Consider the following 20,848-nt stretch of genomic DNA (forward strand, 5'->3'; position numbering starts at 1 on the left):
TGTCCATCCCCTTGTACTCCCTTCTCTTCCATGCATCAGCCCTTTACCTATTCTGTCAACCCCCTCCCTATAAGCTCACCAAGGCACAGGCAGCCACGTATGAACCCCAGCTGGGGATCGGCAGACACCCTCCTACATATCTACAGATCATTGTCTGGTTCCTGTGTTGAGCACTCACCAGTTGGATCACAAATTGCTTGAGGTTAGAGAGCATGTCCAAGGATTCTGCATCTTCACAGCCCTTAGTTCGGGACTGAACACAGAGGCAGCTCCCACAAACAGTTGTTGGTTGACTGATTAATTTGCAATGGTCTTGATAGCTCCTGGCAAAACCAGAATTAGAAACCTCTTTGGGGAGGGAAACATTCATTGCCTCAGGTAGAGTGACCTAGCACCCCAGTTAGTTTGGGACGATCTCGGTTTGAGCACTGAAAGGTCCCATGTCCCAGGAGCCCCTCAAGCCTCGGAAAACTGAGATGGTTAGTCACCTAGACTGGGCTTCCCCAGTTTCAAATATGCCCCTTACACTCCAGACCAGTGCTCTCATTCCAACCTCACATGTCTGCTCCCATGCTCCTGGAGGAGTGCGCGCATGTGTCCACACACACTCACACATACGCATATTCACTTGCTGTCATGAGTCATACCATCATTACCTCTTCCCCCATTCTTCGAGCTTATATCAGGTCATATAAATTAGTGTCCACAATTACTCCAGACTTTACAGACCGAAGGAACAGACCGAAGGAAAATGTACTGTCATCTCAGCCTTTTCCCTCAGCTTTGTGACCTTCCCCATTATCACTCTTTGTGACCTTCACTTTTCTCTAATCGTTGGAGGGTAGAACCACAATGCTCTCAACCCTGAGAGGCAGGATTTCAGATATTGCTGGCATCTGCCTTCTGAATCCTTGTAGAATGGTCAGGATTTAATGCATTTTTATATATCGGATTGTCATTCTTGGGAAGTGAAGCTGAGGAAAAACCCTGGTACGTGAGCTCCTCCCCACCCCCAGCCATAATTGTTCCTTTCACACGGATATCATCAACCCTCCACCAGTGCTTGGGTCCAGCACAGCCTCACCATCTGCTCATGTGACACCAACATTATGGCCTCCCTCCATGCATCCCTAAATGGGGCTGGAGAGGGCAACAGAGTTGCTAAGTGTGCCAGCTGGCACCAGCAACACAAACCTAGACAGTGATGGATCATGGCCCAGGATAGAGAGGAAGGAGGGGGGACGCTGATGGCTAATTGTGCGCTGTCATGAGAGTTGCAAAGCGGACCTCTCTGCTCATGGAAGCAGAACCAATGTAGTGTTTCTGTTCCCACAGTAAATGCAAAGCTTCTTTTTAATATGTGGTCACAAGAGAATGTTCAATAGAAAAGAAACCTAGAAATCAATTCTGAATTATTCTGGGTTTGCTTCTGGGCATCTCTAACTGGTATTACGGGGGCCTCTCCAGGGAGTTTGAGGATTACTTAAAGATGACAGGCAGGGGTTTCTGGCTGATCAGGGAGGCTGATCAGGGTCAGTAGACTTATGCCGCCGGGTCAGTTCTGTCCACTAGGCTGCCGAAGTTCCCACCTTCCCGTACCACCCTGAGTCTCTGAGATTCTCTGTTCCTTACTTTATGCCCTAAAATTGACTGATTCACATATTCATTCAGTTCTCTCTTAATGCTGCTTACAGGATTAAATTGGCCAGGCAGCTAGTCAAGATTTGTTCTATAGACTTCAAATTTAGGCATACTGGCCTAGGCTTTTTTGTTGGCATTATTGTTGATTTTGATGTATTTGAAGTTAAGACGGTTCTATGTTCTAAAAGCTTCTAGTCTACGTTTTTCTGGTGAGTCTTTTTACCTGTGTGTATTTTTGCTTTTATGGACTTCATTTTCATCCCGCCCATTTTTCAATGGAAGTGGTAACACAGAGGTGCCCAGTAAAATCTGATACTTGTCCTCAGTGGAGGAAGCTAGATGCCATTTTTGGTTTTGTTTCATCCAAAAGCTCTTGTAGATCCTGCCTGTCCTCCAAGTAGTTGTTTCCCAAGGGCTGATGAATTATGTTTCCAGCCACATGGAGGAGACACCTAGAAATCCCAGATCAGGCCTGTGCAAGAGGCACAGAGAGCCCTAGAGGGAAAGCTCCCCCCAAACTATGGGAATCATAGCATTTCCTCAGCTCCAAAACATCCAGGTCAGCTGACTAGGTTCCTTCCCATCAGGTCAGCTCAGTTGACCAGTGAAGCACAAAGAAATAGAAACTTCATGGCCTCAACTTTATAAACGAGCTGCCAGCAGGAGCACCCATTATGGAGCACCTCTGTCTCATACTTATCCAAATCTCTTCTCTGGGGCTAAAAAGAAAAGAAAGTGCTTGAAACAACACAGATAGCTGGCCCGAGCACTGGTGATTTACATGTGGTAAATCACCAAGAAATACTCTCAGGCTCAGAGAGACACACGGGAATATCCAGAGATGACTAGACGGCCAGAAGTTGTGACAGAAGATCCACTGGGGAAGAGGGGGAGGAAATACAAGAGAGTAGAATATAGTCCTTGTAGAACCAGAGACAAGTCGTGTATGAAGGACAGCACATGGAAAGTGTGATTTGTGACCGGCCTGGAGGTAAAGAAAAGTGGCAATGGTTGAGGCCAAAGACAAAGACCCTTATAGCAGAATGGTTAGGAGTTCACACTTAAGACCCACTACAACTCAAGGCCTGGAATGCTTTCAGCTGTAACAAGGAGGAACTGCAGGAATAAGATCCCACAAGTAGAGGCTATGCAGGGTTTCGGAGAGTGGGCAGAGTGTAGGGCTTCTCTGCAATGCTGTGGCTAAAGAACCGAATATGAAACAGATAAAAACACCCAACAGTGCCTCTCTGCATGAGAGTAACTCTCTAGGCTTTTGTAGAGGGTGAAATTTTGATGCCATGATACAGGTGGTTTTTTTTTTTTTCTCCTGGGGATCAGAAAATGTGGGTTTCTAGTCCCAGACTTACACTAACTAGCTATGTCATGACTTTGAGTTAGTCATTCCAGGGCTGGAAGAAGAACTTTAGCCTTTCTAAACCCTTCCTTCCCCCTCATTGTCCCATATGTACTTCCAAGCAAAAACAATTTTAAGCCATAAACAATGTACAAAGGCATCCTCCCAAGGTCGGATATTTTTTCCCATAATGATTACTTTGATACTTTTTTTAAAAATCAACACTTAAAAAATTTTTTTTCCCTCCCATTTTCATTTCCCTGCTTTGCTGATTCTCAACCTAAGTATCTGTTTAGTTTACTTGTTGGATAATTCAGCAGTGTTCAGTTCCCCTTGCTGGGCCTCAGCCTTCTCATCTATGAAATAAAGGTTTTAGAGGGAAAGATCTCCAGGACCTCTTCCAGCTTAATTTTCTGTAATTTCATAACCTCAAAAACCTGTTTTCTATCTACCTTTATCACCGTCTTATCTTGGCATTTTAGTGTTTCCAAATATGAATGAGAAAACTAATGTTGGCTTTTCTATATTCCCTCAACTTCTCATACCTACTAAAGGCTACATCTAAACCTCGGTGAGTATCGAGGACATTTGTGAGTCAAAATGAAAGGTTAGTTATGTCCCTTTTTATATCTAAACCTTATGAAGGATCTGTGTCTATGATAAGATGTTACCAGGAAAGTCCTGGATTTACTGGTGGAAAGAATTTTGGAATAAAGGCACCTTTTTGGAGAAGGTGGCCGCTGTGACTGATCTAGGATTCCTGGACCATGTGTTCGTCCCTACCAGTAATTTAGGGTGTGGTTCTAGGCTTTAACCTTTCTAGGCTTTAGTTTTCCTGTTTATTTGTTCATTCATTCATGATTTACCTGCCTCTAATATACCTTATAAGAAGGTAAGTCTATCTCTAATATTTTATGAAATTTCTCACATCTACATCTTACCAATTCTTATGCCACTGCCCTTGACTTTTCACCTCTGTCCCCAATGGAAATATTGCTGTGGTGCCTATGCATCCTCCAAGAGGATGACAGCAGAAGCTAGGTCTCTCTCTAAGCCTTGCTGTGGTCTGCCTTTCCGATGGGAGCTGTTCATTATTTTCTGGAAGGTTTATATAGCAGATGGTACAAGGCAGACAAGCAAGCACACACTCCCCAGCCCAGAGCATGCTGAGCCAGGCACGCACACACTTGCCAATACCAAAAGGAGGAGAGCTGCCGGGGTGATGGAGGGAGAGTGCTCTGCGGGGCGAGCGCTGCTCGGAAGACCTGCTAATGTCTCTGTGTGGCCATGCTGTATTTTCAGCTTGTCATCATGGCTGGGACAGTGCTGCTTGCCTACTACTTCGAATGCACTGACACTTTTCAGGTGCATATCCAAGGATTCTTCTGTCAGGACGGAGACTTAATGAAGCCTTACCCGGGGACAGAGGAAGAAAGCTTCATCACCCCTCTGGTGCTCTATTGTGTGCTGGCTGCCACCCCAACTGCTATTGTAAGTACGGAATAAACTTCCTTTGTTATTGTCAGATCCTAAATAACGTTTCCTGTCTTCCTTTTCTCCTCTTTCCTCCCTTCCTGGGCATTCACCAGCAGCCTTATTGGGGTGGGTGGGGAGGGGTCCTGTTTCAGCCAAAACAGTGAATGGAGCTCTGCATAAAAAAAATCTCATTAAAATAGGTCTTGTCTTTTATAGGTGGTTTTTGCTTTTTGGTGTCTGAATTTAAAAAAAAAAAAAAAAAAATATATATATATATATATATACACACACACACACACACACACACACACATACATTTTGTAAGTTAGTGTGACTGTTCTAAATCAACAGGCTTGATTGGCTAATATGTTAGTTAAGAACAGCTACTGTGCTCTTGAAAAAAATGTGCTGGGGGTTGTGTGTATTCAGACGAGGTCTTGAATGTAAATGCTGGGGCTGATATAAAGACTCAGATCAGAGTGGAATAGACTCCCTTGGGCCTGAGTCTCCTGCTGTTCTGATTGAACTTCCAGAGGGGCCGATGAGAGAAATCGCTTGACCTGAAGTTTGCTGCGATTCATTCTTGGTGGCTCTGGCTGTGTTCATATTACATCACATCCAATTCAGTTGTAACTTTGCCTTCATTTATTTCATTCTTCTCTCTCATGAGGCAAAAAAAAAAAAAAAAAAAATTGGCTAGACTGTTCTTGAGGGAAACTGTTTCAAAAGCATAAAGCTCACAGATCTGTATTATCTGGTAAAGTGATTTAACCCTCAGATATTTTAATTTCAGTTTTAAAAATGACATTGTGAGTGTTTTAAAATAAACCTTTCTGTGTCTGAACAGGCTACAAGGTCAGATTAGTTGGGATGTAATATCAGTTATCATTTCCCCATATCTCTTCTAAGAGCTGCCTCCCCCAACTCTGCCCCCTCTCTCCCCCACCCTCTTCCTCTCCCCTCTCTTTTGGTAATAAAAATATTGACTGGCATGCTGAGAAATATACCGATGGCTCAGACATTCAGTTCAAGTATTGTTTTCCATGCAAATGTTTTGCTTGCTTTAAGATGAGAAATGGAATAGAATTTTTGAGGAGAAAAAATATGGGCATAATGAGTGATAGTACTTTAAATTCATTCTGATCATTGATCCTTGGCTCTACCCCCCCCCCCCCCCCCGCCCTTAAATGATAATACTATGCTGTAGCAATTAAAATTAAGGTCAGCAGTGATAAAACTGTGGTATGTTGGGGTGGTTAAAAGCACAAGTTCTGCAGTCTGACACACCTGGATTCACATCCTGTCTATGAGACTTTGGGCGAGTCACTCTATTGCCCCTCCCCTCAAAAAAACAGAGGGATAACAGGACTCCCTATTTCATGGAGTTGTCATGAGACTTGAATAAGACAGTTCATATGAATGGCTCAGCACAGTGTCTGGCATGTACGAAGTGTTTAGAAGTAGGGCAACACAGAGCCTGGCTGGAAACTTCTTCACCCTCTTCAGGATCACAGACCAACTTCCTGTACCTGAAGAGAACGAGATTCCACTTGGAATCCCAGGAACCGCAGGCAGTAGACTTAGTCTGGAATCACGTCCTGGTTTCTTTCTGTCTCAGAAGCATATCATTTTCTTGTGTATTCAGACACTCTCTGAGTGATCTGTTGACTTACTAATGTATTTTCCTCGCTTCTTCCTAGTCCCAGGATATATATCATTGCCTAGGTTCTCCTGTAATTACTTCTTGGAATTAGAGAGATTTTTTTCCATTAAAAAATTAAATAAAGCAAGGGAAACAGATTAGGAAAAATTATGGACAAAAAAAAATAGTGAATCAGAAAACAATAGAATTAACAAATAAAATCAGGATGAGATTCTTTGAAAGGTAAAATGTACAACCCCCTAGATAGTCTAATATAAGAAAGGCAGAAGTAAAAAAAGTTAAAACATAAGCAAAAATACAGAAGCCTTTAAAAGTCTATACTCTAGGGGTGCCTGGGTGGCTCAGTCATTAAGCGTCTGCCTTCGGCTCAGGTCATGATCCCAGGGTCCTGGGATCGAGCCCCACATCGGGCTCCCTGCTCAGCGGGGAGCCTGCTTCACCCTCTCCCACTCTGCTGCTTGTGTTCCCTCTCCCGCTGTCTCTCTGTCAAATAAATAAAAATTAAAAAAAAAAAGTCTATACTCTATTTAAATTGTATTTACAGGGTGCCTGAATGGCTCAGTCAGTTAAGTGTCTGTCTTTGGTTCAGGTCATGATCCCAGAGACTTGGGATCAAGTCCACGTCAGGCTCCCTGCTCATTGGGGTGTCTGCTTCTCTGCCCCTTCCCTGGCTCATGTGCATTCTCTTTCTCTCTTGCTCACTCTCTCTCTCAAATAAGTAAATAAAATCTTTTTTAAAAAATAAATTGTATTTACAATTCTGTGCCAATAAATGCTTTCCTCTCAATAAAATTGGTAATATTTTATGAAAAGATAATTTACTAACAATGCCCTAAAAAGATGTAGAAAAGCTGAATAGTGAATAAAAACAGAATAAATTTTTAAACATGTCTAAAATTTATCTCGCAAAATACTACTGAGGACATGTAGCTATAGTATAAATTCCTTCAAACTTCCAAGGAATATAAAATCCATAATTCTATAAAATGTCCCAGAGCCTAAAAATAAGTGGAAAGCTTCTGAGTGCACATTACAAAGCAAGACAAATACGGATTTTAAACACTTAGAAAGTCTGCATGCACACCCACAAAAGCACCCTCAGTAGCAAAAACAATCTCCCTTATGAAAGTTGATGCAAGAGTATAGAAAAGGTTTGATAGACTTGTCTACCTAAAAATAAGCATTTCTAACAAAAGAAAAAGACCACAAAAAGTTTACAGGATATAAGACTCAAATATAAGTATCCTTAATACTTAAAAAAAAATGAGCTTCCCCAAGTAAAAACAGGAGAACACAGGAATAGGCAATTAATAGAACAGTAAATTGACTGTGTGCCTGAACATTTCTAAACTCATCAATTATCAAAGAAAAGTAATTTTGACAAGTACAGTATTTCCTCCTTTATATAAAATTGGCAAATGTTTTAAAGAAAGATAGACCATGTTGTTGAAGGTACGGACACTTTCATACAGTTCTAGTCGAAGTAAGATGTATTAAAAGTTCATAAAGTTCAGACTCGGTCATTAATTCCAGTACCTGAATTTATGTTAAGGAAATAATCAGTTTTATATAAATACAAGTGTTTGTGTATAGGGATGTTCATGTCAGCAATAGTTTCAATGAGAAACCTGGAACTAGCTAAATACACAGTACTTGGGAATTATGTAAATACATTATGAGGCAGTTGTATTTTTGAAACACTTTTAATAGCAAGAAACAGGCTTTTGATTTAATCTTAAGATTTTTTTTAAGGGCTAAAAAAATGTATATAGTTATTGCATGTAAAATCTTTCTCCCTTTTACAAGGGAATCTGACCTTCTTTTAATTTTCTGGGTCTGTTTCCCTAGAAAAAGAAAAAGGTGGTATGTATCAACAGTGTTGCTAGGCAAGATTAACCCCTGATGGGTGAATTGCACCCGGACTCCGAGAACTGTAATTACCCGAGGAGGTGCCATGCTATGACTTCTAAGTGCAATGACTCGGAAATTTGGCACATCCATCGTAGGACCTTGAAGGCTGTGCCTTTGGAGTTGCTGCACCATATGCTGGCTCCTGTAGGGCATGAGGCTTTGAAGCTACGGTGGCTCCTGCATCCTTTGATGTGTCTGTGGTCTCTTGCACCTGAGCTCTAGAGCTCTGCTGGACCACCGTGAAGACACGTGCTGTAGGGGAGCACGTGATGCTTCCCTGTTGGCAAGCTGTGGTTCCTCCCAAGTAGACCAGGGCCAAATGTAGCACGTGGTCGTCTGTGGGTCTGAATATTTAATGACCCTAAGAAGATACCTCGTGTGTGTTGCAAGTTAATCCCAAATTCATAATTATATATGAAAAGACTAGTACAAAATAAACTAAAAATTTACAGCTATTATCTATGAGTGCTAATGGCGCAGTTAACTGTTTTCTTCTCTTTTATATTTTTATATATTCCTTTCCAAATTCTGCATGAATGTGTATTATTTTCAAATCAAAAGATACATTTTTAAAACATTGTATATCCAGTTCTTCTGGCAATAATTATGAAATGACCAATCTCTAATAAGACTTGAAAATGGCAATTCTAATAAAGAAAAACACACATAGCCAAAAAACAAAAATAGGAAAACAGAACTTTGTGAAGAATGTTCTCTTCCTTCTGGACAAAAATGATAGTTCTTTGATTCTAAGATTTTCAGCAGAAACTGTTCTTCAGACTGCAAAGTTTGATCCTGTCTTTTCCATCGATTCATTTTCCCCAAATGACACAAATTCACAATGGGAGTCAGTTGCTCTGATGGGAAGTCAAGGCGTATGGTCAATAAACAGTGAACTGAGGACTAAGAACCTACGGTTCTACTCTAGCTCTCAGGTATGGAACCCTCTCCATTTCTTTGCTTCTCTGGGTGAACAGTGTGACCAATAATGCTAGCAGGTCCCTAAGATATAAGCTGAGGAATATTCCATAAATGAGGATTATAAGCATGGCATCTTAATTTACCTATATTCTGTAGTTTTTGCCTAATTTATCCTCCCAACATCCCAGTGAAATAGAAAAGAGACATCCCAAAGAACATAGAGAAAGGGTGTGGTCCAGTTCCCTTCCTTTTTGAGTTGAGAACCTCGAGACTTAACTAGGTTAAATGACTCACTGAAGGTCCAGCTAGTTCTGTAGGTGACTGAACAGGTAGCCACCCATTTGGTTCCACTTTTCTTTTTCTCCCAAATGAGGGGCATTGCTAGAAGCCAAGGCTGATTACAGCTGACAGGTTAATGGCAGAGAGCCGCGTGGCTTTGGAACCCTGCCGACAGTGCTTGATCTTCCCCCAGGACCTGAAAATAAGTGAGCAGCGTCCGGATACAGAGCAGAACCCTTCTGATACTCAGGGACACTTCCTGGGAGGAAGGAACTGTGTTCATTTCTTGTGTCCCATCCTAGGGAGGTATGGCTGGTCCCAGAGCAGCCTTTATTGGGCCACGGGGATCAAGATAGCAAGTGTCTAACTCAGTACAGCCCCAGCTTCTGAGTGTGCGTGCTGCGTTCCCTTCACTCTGCAGTCAGCGGATCTCAGGATGGATATGTCAGGAGAGGCAAGGATCCCAGTCGTGGCCCTGCCTCCAATAATTGTGTGACCTCTGGTGAGTCATGTTCCCTCTATAGGTTCAATTCCTCACCTGTAAATAAAAGGAGGGGTTGGGCTAATGATCTCCAAGATCTTTCCAGTTCTAACATTCCATGAAAGCTATTAAAAAAAAAAAAAAAAAAAAGGTATTCTGATCGGAAAACTCCGCATGTCATGTTTCCAGGCCCCAAGTCTCAGCTTTCTGGAGTTTGATTTTACACTCTGTGCCTGGTCAGGTTTTCATAGAACTGCATAGAGTTTTTGTTGTCATGGCTTATTCCTTCCTTAAACCCATTTCCTGTTTTCACTGGACTAGAACAAAGGCAGGATCCCTCGGGGGTGACTTGTATGATATTAACTAATGGCAATTTTCAAAAAAGTAGCTCAACCGGGACTTGTCCTTGGTTTTCTGTGCATTCTCAAGCACATTAGCCATAGGAAAACCTAGCACCTTCCACTGCTGTGTGTCCCTGTGGGTGGGCATTAACAACCCCATTCACGGCTGCAGGGATGCACAAGAAAGGCACGAGGGAAAAGACCCTGCCGAGGGTTTGACCTGTCATTTCCTATTTCTCCTTCCGGGTGCTACTGTCAGAAGAGATCAGCATCATGTTGGGGCAAAGCCTCATGGGATAAGCTGCACAGGGACAGGCCACTGCTGCCTCAGATCGGATTTATAGTGTCCAGAACTGTGTGGCCAAAAGTCGTAGCCCACACTTCCAAGAAATCTGCAGGGTGCATTCTAACCAGGCTGGAAACCCTGGATGACCACTGCCTCTGGCCTCCTGAAGAAACTTGTACACTCAGAACGTAGGGCGGAGAGTCTGTCTGGATAAGAGGATTTAACTCCGCGGAGAATCTGGTTTACCTTTATTTTACCTCAGCCCAGCCCCACAAGGCATGAGAAAACGGCTATTAAACCTTTTTCTTGGCCTCACTACAAAGTGACAGGGGAGTAATTAGTACTGAAGCAACAGCACGTTTGATGTCTAGCCCGCGAGAACTGAAGCAGCTCGAGGTTTGCATGCAACCGCGCACGCACGCATATATAAGACTGATCTCGAATTTCCTAGGAAAAGAAGAGACAAACACAATTTGATAGAAAGGCACAAATTGGAGGAAATTGTGAATCTTCATTCGGGGGGGTTTCCGGGCTGTAAGCTCTTGGAGTGACTGTAAAAGCCCAGAGCACAGTGTGGAACAGAGTGGGCTCTCACCAAATGCAGGTCTGTTGGCTGGCGGGCGTGGGCCGCAGCTGCTGAAGCAAAGGAGGCCTTGTGGGGCCTTGCGCTGCCTCCGAATCGGCCTCTTCCAGGCTCTGAACAATCTCATCCGTTGAAGCCCCTTTTAACACTTGATAATTCACATCGTTTTGCCTTTTGTCCATGATCACATGACTTCCTTTTTGGTCGGTTGGTTTGTTTTTTACCATGAGTACATCATTTTGTTACTGTTGATGCTAATGTACTCAGTCTTTACGATCCCATTTTTTTTTTTTTTCTGGGAAAGATTTATAAGTATACCCATTAATGGTTGTGGATTTAAAAAAAAAAAATTGAAAAAAATGTGTTTCCCCATCTTCTGTCTACGCTGCACATGAGTGCTCTAAATTCTTTCGCGGATTGTCTCTTCCCCTCACATCATCCCACAGGGAGACTTGCTTGCCATCTTTGAGATGCCCCTTCTAATGATTGCTGATGATTGTGTTAAGGAGCTTTGATAATTTGCTTCTTGAAAAGACTCTGCCTAAAAATACATGCTGGTCAATTTAGTTACGCATTTTACTTTTTACTGAGAGCAGTATCCTACCTAACCCATTTTAAATTCCAACTTCTCTGATACCCACTGTCCAGGAAAAAAGGCATAAGAGACTACTATGCTTTGGAAATACAGCATACCACCTGGGTGCTACATTTTATAACCGGCATCAACAACACAAGCAGGGGCAGTGGGAGAGGGAGAAGCAGGCTCCCCGCCGAGCAGGGAGCCCGATGCGGGGCTCGATCCCAGGACCCTGGGATCATGACCTGAGCCGAAGGCAGACGCTTAAAGACTGAGCCACCCAAGCGCCCCCCCAATTTAGACACTAATATTGGGAACCCTCTCCTCCTCCTCAGCGCATAATACACAGAAATCCCAGAGAGGGGGCCTCTAGCCTCAGCTGTCCTTTAAGAACCCAAGTGACAGAGATATCAGGCAACAGGATGACTCTGGAGTAGGTTGCATCCACTTTGCTGAAGGGAAGATTACTTGGTGTGGGCAAAGTCCCATGGGATTTTGAAAGTGAACTAAGGCCCTGGAGAGTTTAACCAATGGAACTGAGATTGAAGCCCAATTATGTGATTTCAGTTTCCCTTAATCAGCCCTCTCTTGTCAGTTCCTATCATAAAGGCAAAGATGTTGGGGCTAGAAAAGTACAGTAGAGGTCTTCTTGTCTAACAGATGAGAAACTGAGGCCCAGAGAGGTCCAGCGACTGGTCCAAGATCAAATACCTGGTTAAGGGCAGAGCAGAGCTAGAGTCATACCATGTTTCTTTACTCCAGGACTAGAGACAATGATTTTTTTAAATCGTTCTCAACAGACATTCCTGCCTAGATAGACCAGGAAGTAAAGACAGCAAACATTCCTTGAGCACCTATAGATGCTTTGACATATATTTTTAATACTCTCAACTATTTTCTGATATAGCTATTACCCTCATGTTCAAAATCATGAAAAAAAAAGAAAAACTGGGGCTCTGAAAGGTTCAATTACTTGCCCAAATTCACACATCAAGAGAGGAGAGAGCTGGGATTTCAACTCTACAGCCCACATTCAAGAAACAGCAATGACTTTGATCTTGCCAAGAACCAGAGCCACGACCAGTGTATGTGTGAACCCAAAACATATATTGCAGGGGTTCTAGATGCCCTCTTTAGTGACAACCACATATAACATGCAATGAATCCCCCTTACAATATGAGATTGTAATACATCTTCCAGTGACTATTTTTTCCTGCAAACTGTTTTTATTTTGAAATCTAAAAACTGTCCCCTAAATATTTTGCATTTATATCACTTATTTATCACTTACCAGATCTCCTGTGAAGCACTATGAAGAACTGAAGTCTAAAAGATAACACACTGAGGGGCGCCTGGATGGCTCAGTTGGTTAAGCATCTGCCTTCAGCTCAGGTCATGATCCCAGGGTCCTGGGATTGAGCCCCATGTTGGGCTCCCTGCTCAGCAGGAAGCCTGCTTCTCCCCCTGCCTGTCCCCCCTGCTCATGCTCTGTCTCATTCTCTAGCTCTCGCTTTCTCTCAAATAAATAAATAAAATGTTAAAAAAAAAAAAGTAAAGTAAAACATACCGAACTGATGCACCACATTCCAGGATTATTTACTTCTTTGCCATTTGGGTTTACATATCTGAAATACAACTTTATCAAGATAGAACAGTTATCCTCGTTACTTAAACTATATTTACTATTATCTAAATGTCTTATGTCACATGGGGTTGTAGCTAGCATAGCTGGGGGAGAAGAAGTGCACCAATGGAATTCATTTGCAGTTCATTCATTGCCAGATCTAGGGCTTGGCCTTGGTCATTTCTCACCAGAGGGTATTCTCATTTGCTGTGAGTGATATGATGTTTGTTAGCCAGCAATCAGAAAGGCCATGATAAGGCAGCCAGGGCCAAACACCTGGAGAGTCCCACATGTCCCAGTTGCTCTCTGAACAGAGGGGTAGATAGAGGCAGAGTGTGTGTGGCAGAGACACAGATGGAGGAACCCAGTCATTGCCAAAACCAGAGTCATAAACCTGCCACCATGTACAAAATGACATTCAGTGTGGGCTGGAGGCCTAGCAGGAAAGAAGAGAGACCCCTTCCCTTATCAGGCAGAATTCTCTCTCTCTCTCCAAGCATAATCAGGCCCTAAATGAGACTATAGGACCCAGTAAATGGACAAATAACACCCTAGGTATGGTCAGTAAAATACAGAAAAATGAACATCCACGAAGCCCACTCATTGGAGTCTGAGCACTGGACCAGGAATATTTTCCTACCTTTTAGTTATAAAATGACCCCTTCCTCCCTCTCTTTCTTCCTTCCTTCCTTATGTAAACATTTATTATCACTTAATATATTCCCAGCATTATGTCAGTAACCAGATATATAAGTTAGTATATGTCCTTGCTCTGTTTTTTTTTTCTTTTATGCTTCATACCTTAATTGGAATTTGAATATTGTTGGCCAATGATAACAATGCTTGTACCGCTTATTACCTTTGACATGAGGGTCTTAGGATTGACTTACAGACATTTTATTTGAGCCCCATACCCTTTTGCATGACAAGCTTGGTTTGGTTTGGTATGACTTGGAGCGATTTTGTTGAGATTTTTATGTGGGTATATGTGTATGCACATGTGTCTCTTTAACAAGAATAGGTTGTGTATAGATTCTCTCACACATTTTCTTGCTTTCTTTGCCCTCATGTGTGAGTAGTGGAAAGCTTCACTAAATGGAGAATTTCTAGAATGTGCACATCTCTTTCCTGTGGAGTAAGAATGTTTTGGGCTTCTGAAATGGCTAAGGCAAGCAATGCTTATTTCTTTTCACATTTATCCTTATGTGGTTATCACCCTCCGTCCCATTTTCCTGATTTACTTTGTAATCATATGTCATTTCATGACATTACATGGTGTATTTATTAGTTTTTTGTGCCCTCCCTACACACACACACATACTAGATATCTGTTCATGACTCTGCCTCTGGCAGAGTGGGTGCTCCCTCTCCAGAACTGTTGAATGCAAAATGAGTGTATGAGTGAATTTAGGTTAGAAGAGATCATTCACTTTGTATTACTTAGCCCTTGGTTTTTATTTAATCTTAAGCAGTACACCAAGAATTGTGTGGTTCTGGTCCATATTGTCAATTCTCTGTATTGTTCATCTTCAGAGAAATTAAGGTCAGAGGATTCTATCTATAAGTAGGTCCTCTAAAGATTCAATCTTTTATTCATTCAACAAATATTGATTGAGCTTACTATATAGCAGTCCCTCTTCTAAGCACCATACAAGGAATGGCAAAAGTCCTTCCCATAAGGACATCATAGTCAACTGGAGAGGGACATACAAACAATAATTGCAGTTAATTGGGTAGATGTCAGGATAGAGATCTATATACTGTATTGTGGGGCAATGACAAGACAGGGTCCCTCTTTTCCTGAGGGAATCTGGTAAAGGCTTTGGGAAGGGTAGTGACATTTTCACTGGCTCTGGGAGGATACATGAGGGAAATCGTTTTGTGTTCTTTATAATCTACCTCATTAAACCTGTATTCCTAAAGACCTTCATTAATCTGATATGCTTAATTCATTCAGCATTGAATAACTACTTTGTACCTTACACTTGGCTAAGCCCTGGGGGAGTATAACCAAGAATAAGACAGGCAGGACATCCCATGACAAAGAACAACAATAATAACATGTAACAGTTTCTGATAAGAAATAGAAAAGAGAAACACAAGGTAAGAAATCCGTGTATAACAAGAATGTCTGAGCTAGTCTGTGGAATCTGAGAAAGCTCCCTCAAGGAAATACTATTTCACATATCCAAGCATGCATGAATTTATCCCTATCTGTTCATTAAGATAAAGAACAGCAATGCAGTTCCATCATGTACAGTCAGGACAAACAAAACCCCTTGGCACCTTATTTTAGCAGAGATAGGTGTTACTAGAAAAGAGGGAGGGCTGAGTTCTTAAAGCTATTCAAATATTTGTCCATGGCAGAGCATCAACTCATTGTTAATGGGACATTAGGCACAAAATATTGCTAAGTCTGAACAACCACACTTAGCACCTGCCAACGTGATACACGCCATTGTGTGCCTGTCGGACCCTGAGTCCTATCTCCTCCCGCCAATGTCCCATCCCATTCTGACTTGCCTCCAGTTCTATTTCCATGACACCATTCTGTCCTATACTTTAACAGCATGTGAGTTTTTCAGTACTTACAACACATTACACTTAACTTGTTTTGTCTTCTATGTTCTCAATATTAAACACAAATTCAACAATTATTTTTATTGAGTCACTACCAAGTAAAAGTCTAAGTCATTAAAATGAAGGCTCTGGAGGCAGGTCTTCTTGGCTCCAGAGCTGGGGTTTGTGCCTTACTAGCTCTGACCTTGGACAAATTATTTCATCCCTCTGTGCCGCAGATGTTATATTTGTGCAGTCAGGGTAACACGTGCACACAGGGTGATGCGTAATGGCCACATTCTAGTGCTGCCTCCGCTGCTGTCCGACTATGTGAGGCCAAGTCCCTGAGACCTTCAGTTTCCTTGCTCGTAAAGTGGAAAATACCTGTAAACGATGTCAGTTTTGCAATTCTACAGTTTAATTTCCACACCCATGTGCCATTCATGATGTTGTCCTCTTTATCCATCTAAATAGATATTCCGTAATGACAGGAGGAATGTGAGGAAAGGGAACTCTTACACAGTGATAAAGTTTATCTAACACCGTAAGCGTGTACCTGGCAAAGAAGAACATCTATAAGGTCACGTTCTTCCGGGGAAATGCTGAAGTTGGGATGAGGAAAATAAAGATGGCGTACGATGTGGTGGAAAGTGTGAAATTTGGAACTCGGTTGTCCTGAAGACCAGTGCCAGGGCCTCCACGTGCCAGCTGTATGCTCTGGCGGGTACCGAACTTTCTCTCTTCACTGGTACAACAGGGGTAACAATACCTACACTAGGGACCTTCAGAGCATGAAAAATACTATGATGAAGTACCAGACACCTAGTTATCAATAGATGATGGTAATTAGTAACTTTATTCTTCATTGATGGTTCTCAGTATTCACCTGTGGCAGAATTGGTGACAACTTACCTCCCACCAGTTCCTTATTTTAAATAGAATACACCGTGCTGAGTGCTAGAAGCATAATCAAGAAACGGGCGCCTGGGTGGCTCAGATGGTTAAGCGTCTGCCTTCGGCTCAGGTCATGATCTCAGGGTCCTGGGATCGAGCCCCACATCGGGCTCCTTGCTTGGCGGGGAGCCTGCTTCTCCCTCTCCCTCTATTGTTCTCCCTGCTTGTGCTCTCTTGCTCTTTCTGTCAAATAAATAAATAAAATCTTAAAAAAAAAAAAAAGAAAGAAACAGAAGACATGGTCCCTGTCTTCAGGAAGTTTACAGTCCACACAAAGGCATTATGATTTATATGATAATATATACATATTAGTTCAAGATAATGAGAGAGGTGCCAATTATAAAGAAGGGACAGTCAGCCAGTTCACAGTATGAGAAGTATAGCTCGGGCCAACATGTTCAAATAAAGATTTATCGGGTAAATAATGTATTGCCATATAATGGAGTAATAATTCATCATGATGTGAGCTCATAATGCCTTGTTAGGCACATGACTGTCCCAGTCATTTCTCATCATTGCAGCTCACACATTCAGTTAAAAGAATTTAGTCCCAGCATAAGTGAGCTTTATCATAGATTCTATTACAATTTATTATTGCAACTCATGTTTTTATATGAACTTAGAATTTAATAGGATTGCCTAAAACCTCTCCGAAATGATCAATTATTGCCATCTCTAATTCTTTTGAAGAATTAAATACAAACTACTATTTAAACCTCTATCTCTGCAGCATGACATCTTTTAAAAGGATCTGGAGCCTCAAAAGTTTGGGTTTTGCTTTTGGTTTTTTAAAGTCCTTGGTCTCTTTTATCAGACCGTTCTCTCCAACTTGACATTTCTTAAACATTCCTTCTCCAGATTTTTATTGGTGAGATATCCATGTATTTCATAAAGTCAACCAGAGAATCTCTGATTGCCCAGGAGAAAACCATTCTGACCGGAGAATGCTGTTACCTGAACCCCTTACTCCGAAGGATCATAAGATTCATAGGTGAGTACAAGAGCATGCTGAACTGAGCCCTCACTTATAGGTACAATCTACTAAACTTACTACAGATGAACAGGCTTGATAGAATAAACTAAGCTATGGAAGCATCAACTTTAAAAAGCAAGGGTTTCTGGGCGCCTGGGTGGCTCAGTTGGTTAAGCGACTGCCTTCGGCTCAGGTCATGATCCTGGAGTCCCTGGATCGAGTCCCGCATCGGGCTCCCTGCTCTGCAGGGAGCCTGCTTCTCCCTCTGACCCTCCCCCTTCTCATGTGCTCTCTCTCTCATTCTCTCTGTCTCAAATAAATAAATAAAATCTTTAAAAAATAAAAATAAAAAGCAAGGGTTTCTTTAGGGATTTTCCAGGAAGTGCAGACATTGAGCCTGATTGTAGTGCCAAGTCCGGTTTCTCATCCTTGAAGTGAAGCAGGATTTATTCAATTGTCTTACAAATGATTTCAACTTGAATTTTTTTCCCCTATACAATATTTATCTGAGATTCCCTCTGGACATATATTTTAATGTTGACTGAATACTGTCATATACCCTTTAACTGAGTCTGGCGAGGGTGTGGGGGCACAGCAGGGGACACCAATAAAATGAACTTAGAAATAATCAAATTTCCTGACAAAGATTTCCCATCCAGTATAATTTTGTTATGCAGGGAACTCTACACAAAGTATGGGAATGTAATTCATCAGAGTCTGGAAAACAGTGCCTTTCCAAGGTTGGAAAACAAGTAGTTTTATTAGTGTTCATGATAAGAAATAATTAAGGCATGTTCTATATCTCTCCTCCTAGAAGTTTTATAAAAACATCTGAGGTGATGTGGATAATGATTATAGAATGGGAATGAATATGTATATGAGAATAGGAAATAGATTTTACGGAGTTCCTACACAGTAAATAATAAATAACTGTTACAGTGTTCAAATGAGATCTTACAAATATCTACTGACCAGATGTTCATGGGAGCCAGGATAAAACTCCCAAAGTGTGAACATGGCTGGTATTAAAACAAGCTGAGATACCATTTAAAACGTACAGAATTGACATCTGAGAAAGTGAAGGCCAGAATACAACATCCTCTCGACTCTTGTGGTTATCCTCAATCCTGTTTTTTCCTGTTGTAGAAAAGGGTTGGATTACATCGAGTCTTAAGCAAATGACCACATTAAAATTGAATATGCAAGAACTTCTGTGATTGGAGTGGGAATGAGGGAAGTGGTAGAGTGGGAAGCCTAAGAAAATCCAATTTAAAAGAAGCAACTCTTAACATTAAAATAGTCTTCAGGGCTGCCTGGGTGGCTCAGTCAGTTGAGCTTCTGCTTAGGTCATGATCTGGGGGTCCTGGGATCCAGGCCCCCCAGGCCCCACCCCATTGGGCTCCCTACTCAGCACGGAGTCTGCTTCTCCCTCTCCCTCTACTGCTCCCCCCTGCTTGTGCATGCTTGTGAGTGCACTCTCTCTCTCTCCCTCTCTCTCAAATAAATAAAATCTTAAACGAAAAAATAGTCTTCAGCACCTACTGATGGTATCTGCAGAACGACCTGTGGAAGTCTGCAGTGAGCTCACTAGGTAATCCCTGGTCAATATGATGTCACCACTGTCTGTGAGTTCACTCATTCCAAACAGTGGTGCCTTTCAAAGATGTCCAGAGTTTGGTCACTTCCCACCAGAGTGGCTAGGTAACAAACCATCAAGGAGAAAATAAAGGAGAGAAGAAAATCTTTATTATACAGGACAGTGGACTAGACACTTTATGAACATTATTTCATTTAATCCACCCAACACCCTGTAAGGTAGTTTATAATCCTAATTGTACAGATGAAGACCCTGCTATAAAATGGGGTAAAGTCACTTTTCCCAAGGAGTGTGAGAGTGCATATGTCTATACACACATTTACGTAATTTGACTCAGAGAAGATTTTATGATCACTGTCTGATCGTATAATTAGAGCAAGTAATTTAAGCAGAAGGTTATTAGATTACAGTTAACTGGCGATATCTTTAAAAGTCACTGTTGTTCTTTCTTGGCAAAGATAAGGAAAGAATCTGGGGCAGAGTCCAAAGAAGAGAAATTGTAATTGGCATCTATCATGTATGTAGACCTGTCTTTCTGCATCGTCGGGGCAAGACTTGGTTCACTGAGGGATATCAAAAGACCCCCCCCCCCCCACTATCCAGGAACGAATCTTGCAGATTGCCTGTGGTAGTACCTGAAATTCCTACTAGAGTCATGCATCGAGCTGAGGTGTGCTTTCAGGAGGATGATTAAAGTAGAAATGTCTCACCCTAGAGGAGCATCAAACTCCCATTTTCATAATCAATGACACATTAGTCCATTGGAGTCTATCATAAGCTAAGAGAGATGGTGCTCACAGGGAAGGGTGGGGAGACTGCAGCAGGTAACATGCAAATCTTGGAGAATGAGAGGAACAGCATCAAGAAGGAAGGGAGTTTGCTGGGTATGGAAGCACTTGCTTCATGCTTTCCCTCTTTTGTTTTATGGCACCAGGATCTGCCCAGTTGCTTAAATCCAGATCCTAGAAGTCACCTTATGCTATCTGAGAACTTGTTAGAAATGTACATTCTTATCCTCGTCCCATACCTACCAAACCTGGAAATGGAGCCTGATGATCTGCGTTTCATGACTGGTCATCCAGGTGATTCTGATGCACGCTGAAGTTTGGGAGCCCCAGGTGTAGGCCAGTGAAATATCTTGCCCTATAAGTGGTCCCCCTACATCTTATCTTGCAATGTGGTTCCAGCACCCCAGGCGCACAAAAATATCTTCCATTGACCATTTTGCAGATCTTTCCAGAGCTAAACTATGATCAAGTCATTTCCCTGCTTAAATTCTTTCAGAGCATCCCTGGTGTTTTAAACGGTGTGTTGCTTCTCCCTGGTTCCTGTTCATGTGCTGCTCCTTCTGCCTAGGGTACCCCATTGCCATCCTCCCACCCCTAAGGCTGACGCTCCTACTCATCCTCCAGAACACTGCTTACACATTACCTCTTCACCAACCCAGACAGCTAGCTACCTCCTCTGCCAGCCCGCCACTGAGCCTGCGTCTTTGATAGGAGCTCACCTAGCCCTGTAATTATCTAAGTCCGTTACTCCCATTACTTTGTGATCCTTTGAAGAGCAGGGACTGTATCTTTTCACTTTTTATCAACACCATATTGCAAAATGCCTGGCACATAGTAGG

The 20,848-nt window shown here is 42.1% G+C and overlaps 1 protein-coding gene across 6 annotated transcripts in view; it reads left to right on the forward strand.

Annotated features, from left to right (window-relative positions):
* The window catches only part of PLPPR1 (phospholipid phosphatase related 1), a 564,480-nt gene that overhangs the window by 517,103 nt on the left and 26,529 nt on the right, over positions 1-20,848 (forward strand). For all 6 annotated transcript variants that reach the window (XM_032418867.1, XM_032418868.1, XM_032418869.1 and 3 more), the window contains 2 exons: positions 4,298-4,486; positions 17,510-17,642. In XM_032418867.1, coding sequence (XP_032274758.1) covers positions 4,298-4,486; positions 17,510-17,642 — 322 coding nt within the window. The remainder of the gene's footprint in view (positions 1-4,297; positions 4,487-17,509; positions 17,643-20,848) is intronic.

The sequence above is a fragment of the Phoca vitulina genome, unplaced genomic scaffold (assembly GCF_004348235.1).
Source record: "Phoca vitulina isolate PV1807 unplaced genomic scaffold, GSC_HSeal_1.0 scaffold21, whole genome shotgun sequence".
Lineage (NCBI taxonomy): Eukaryota > Metazoa > Chordata > Mammalia > Carnivora > Phocidae > Phoca > Phoca vitulina.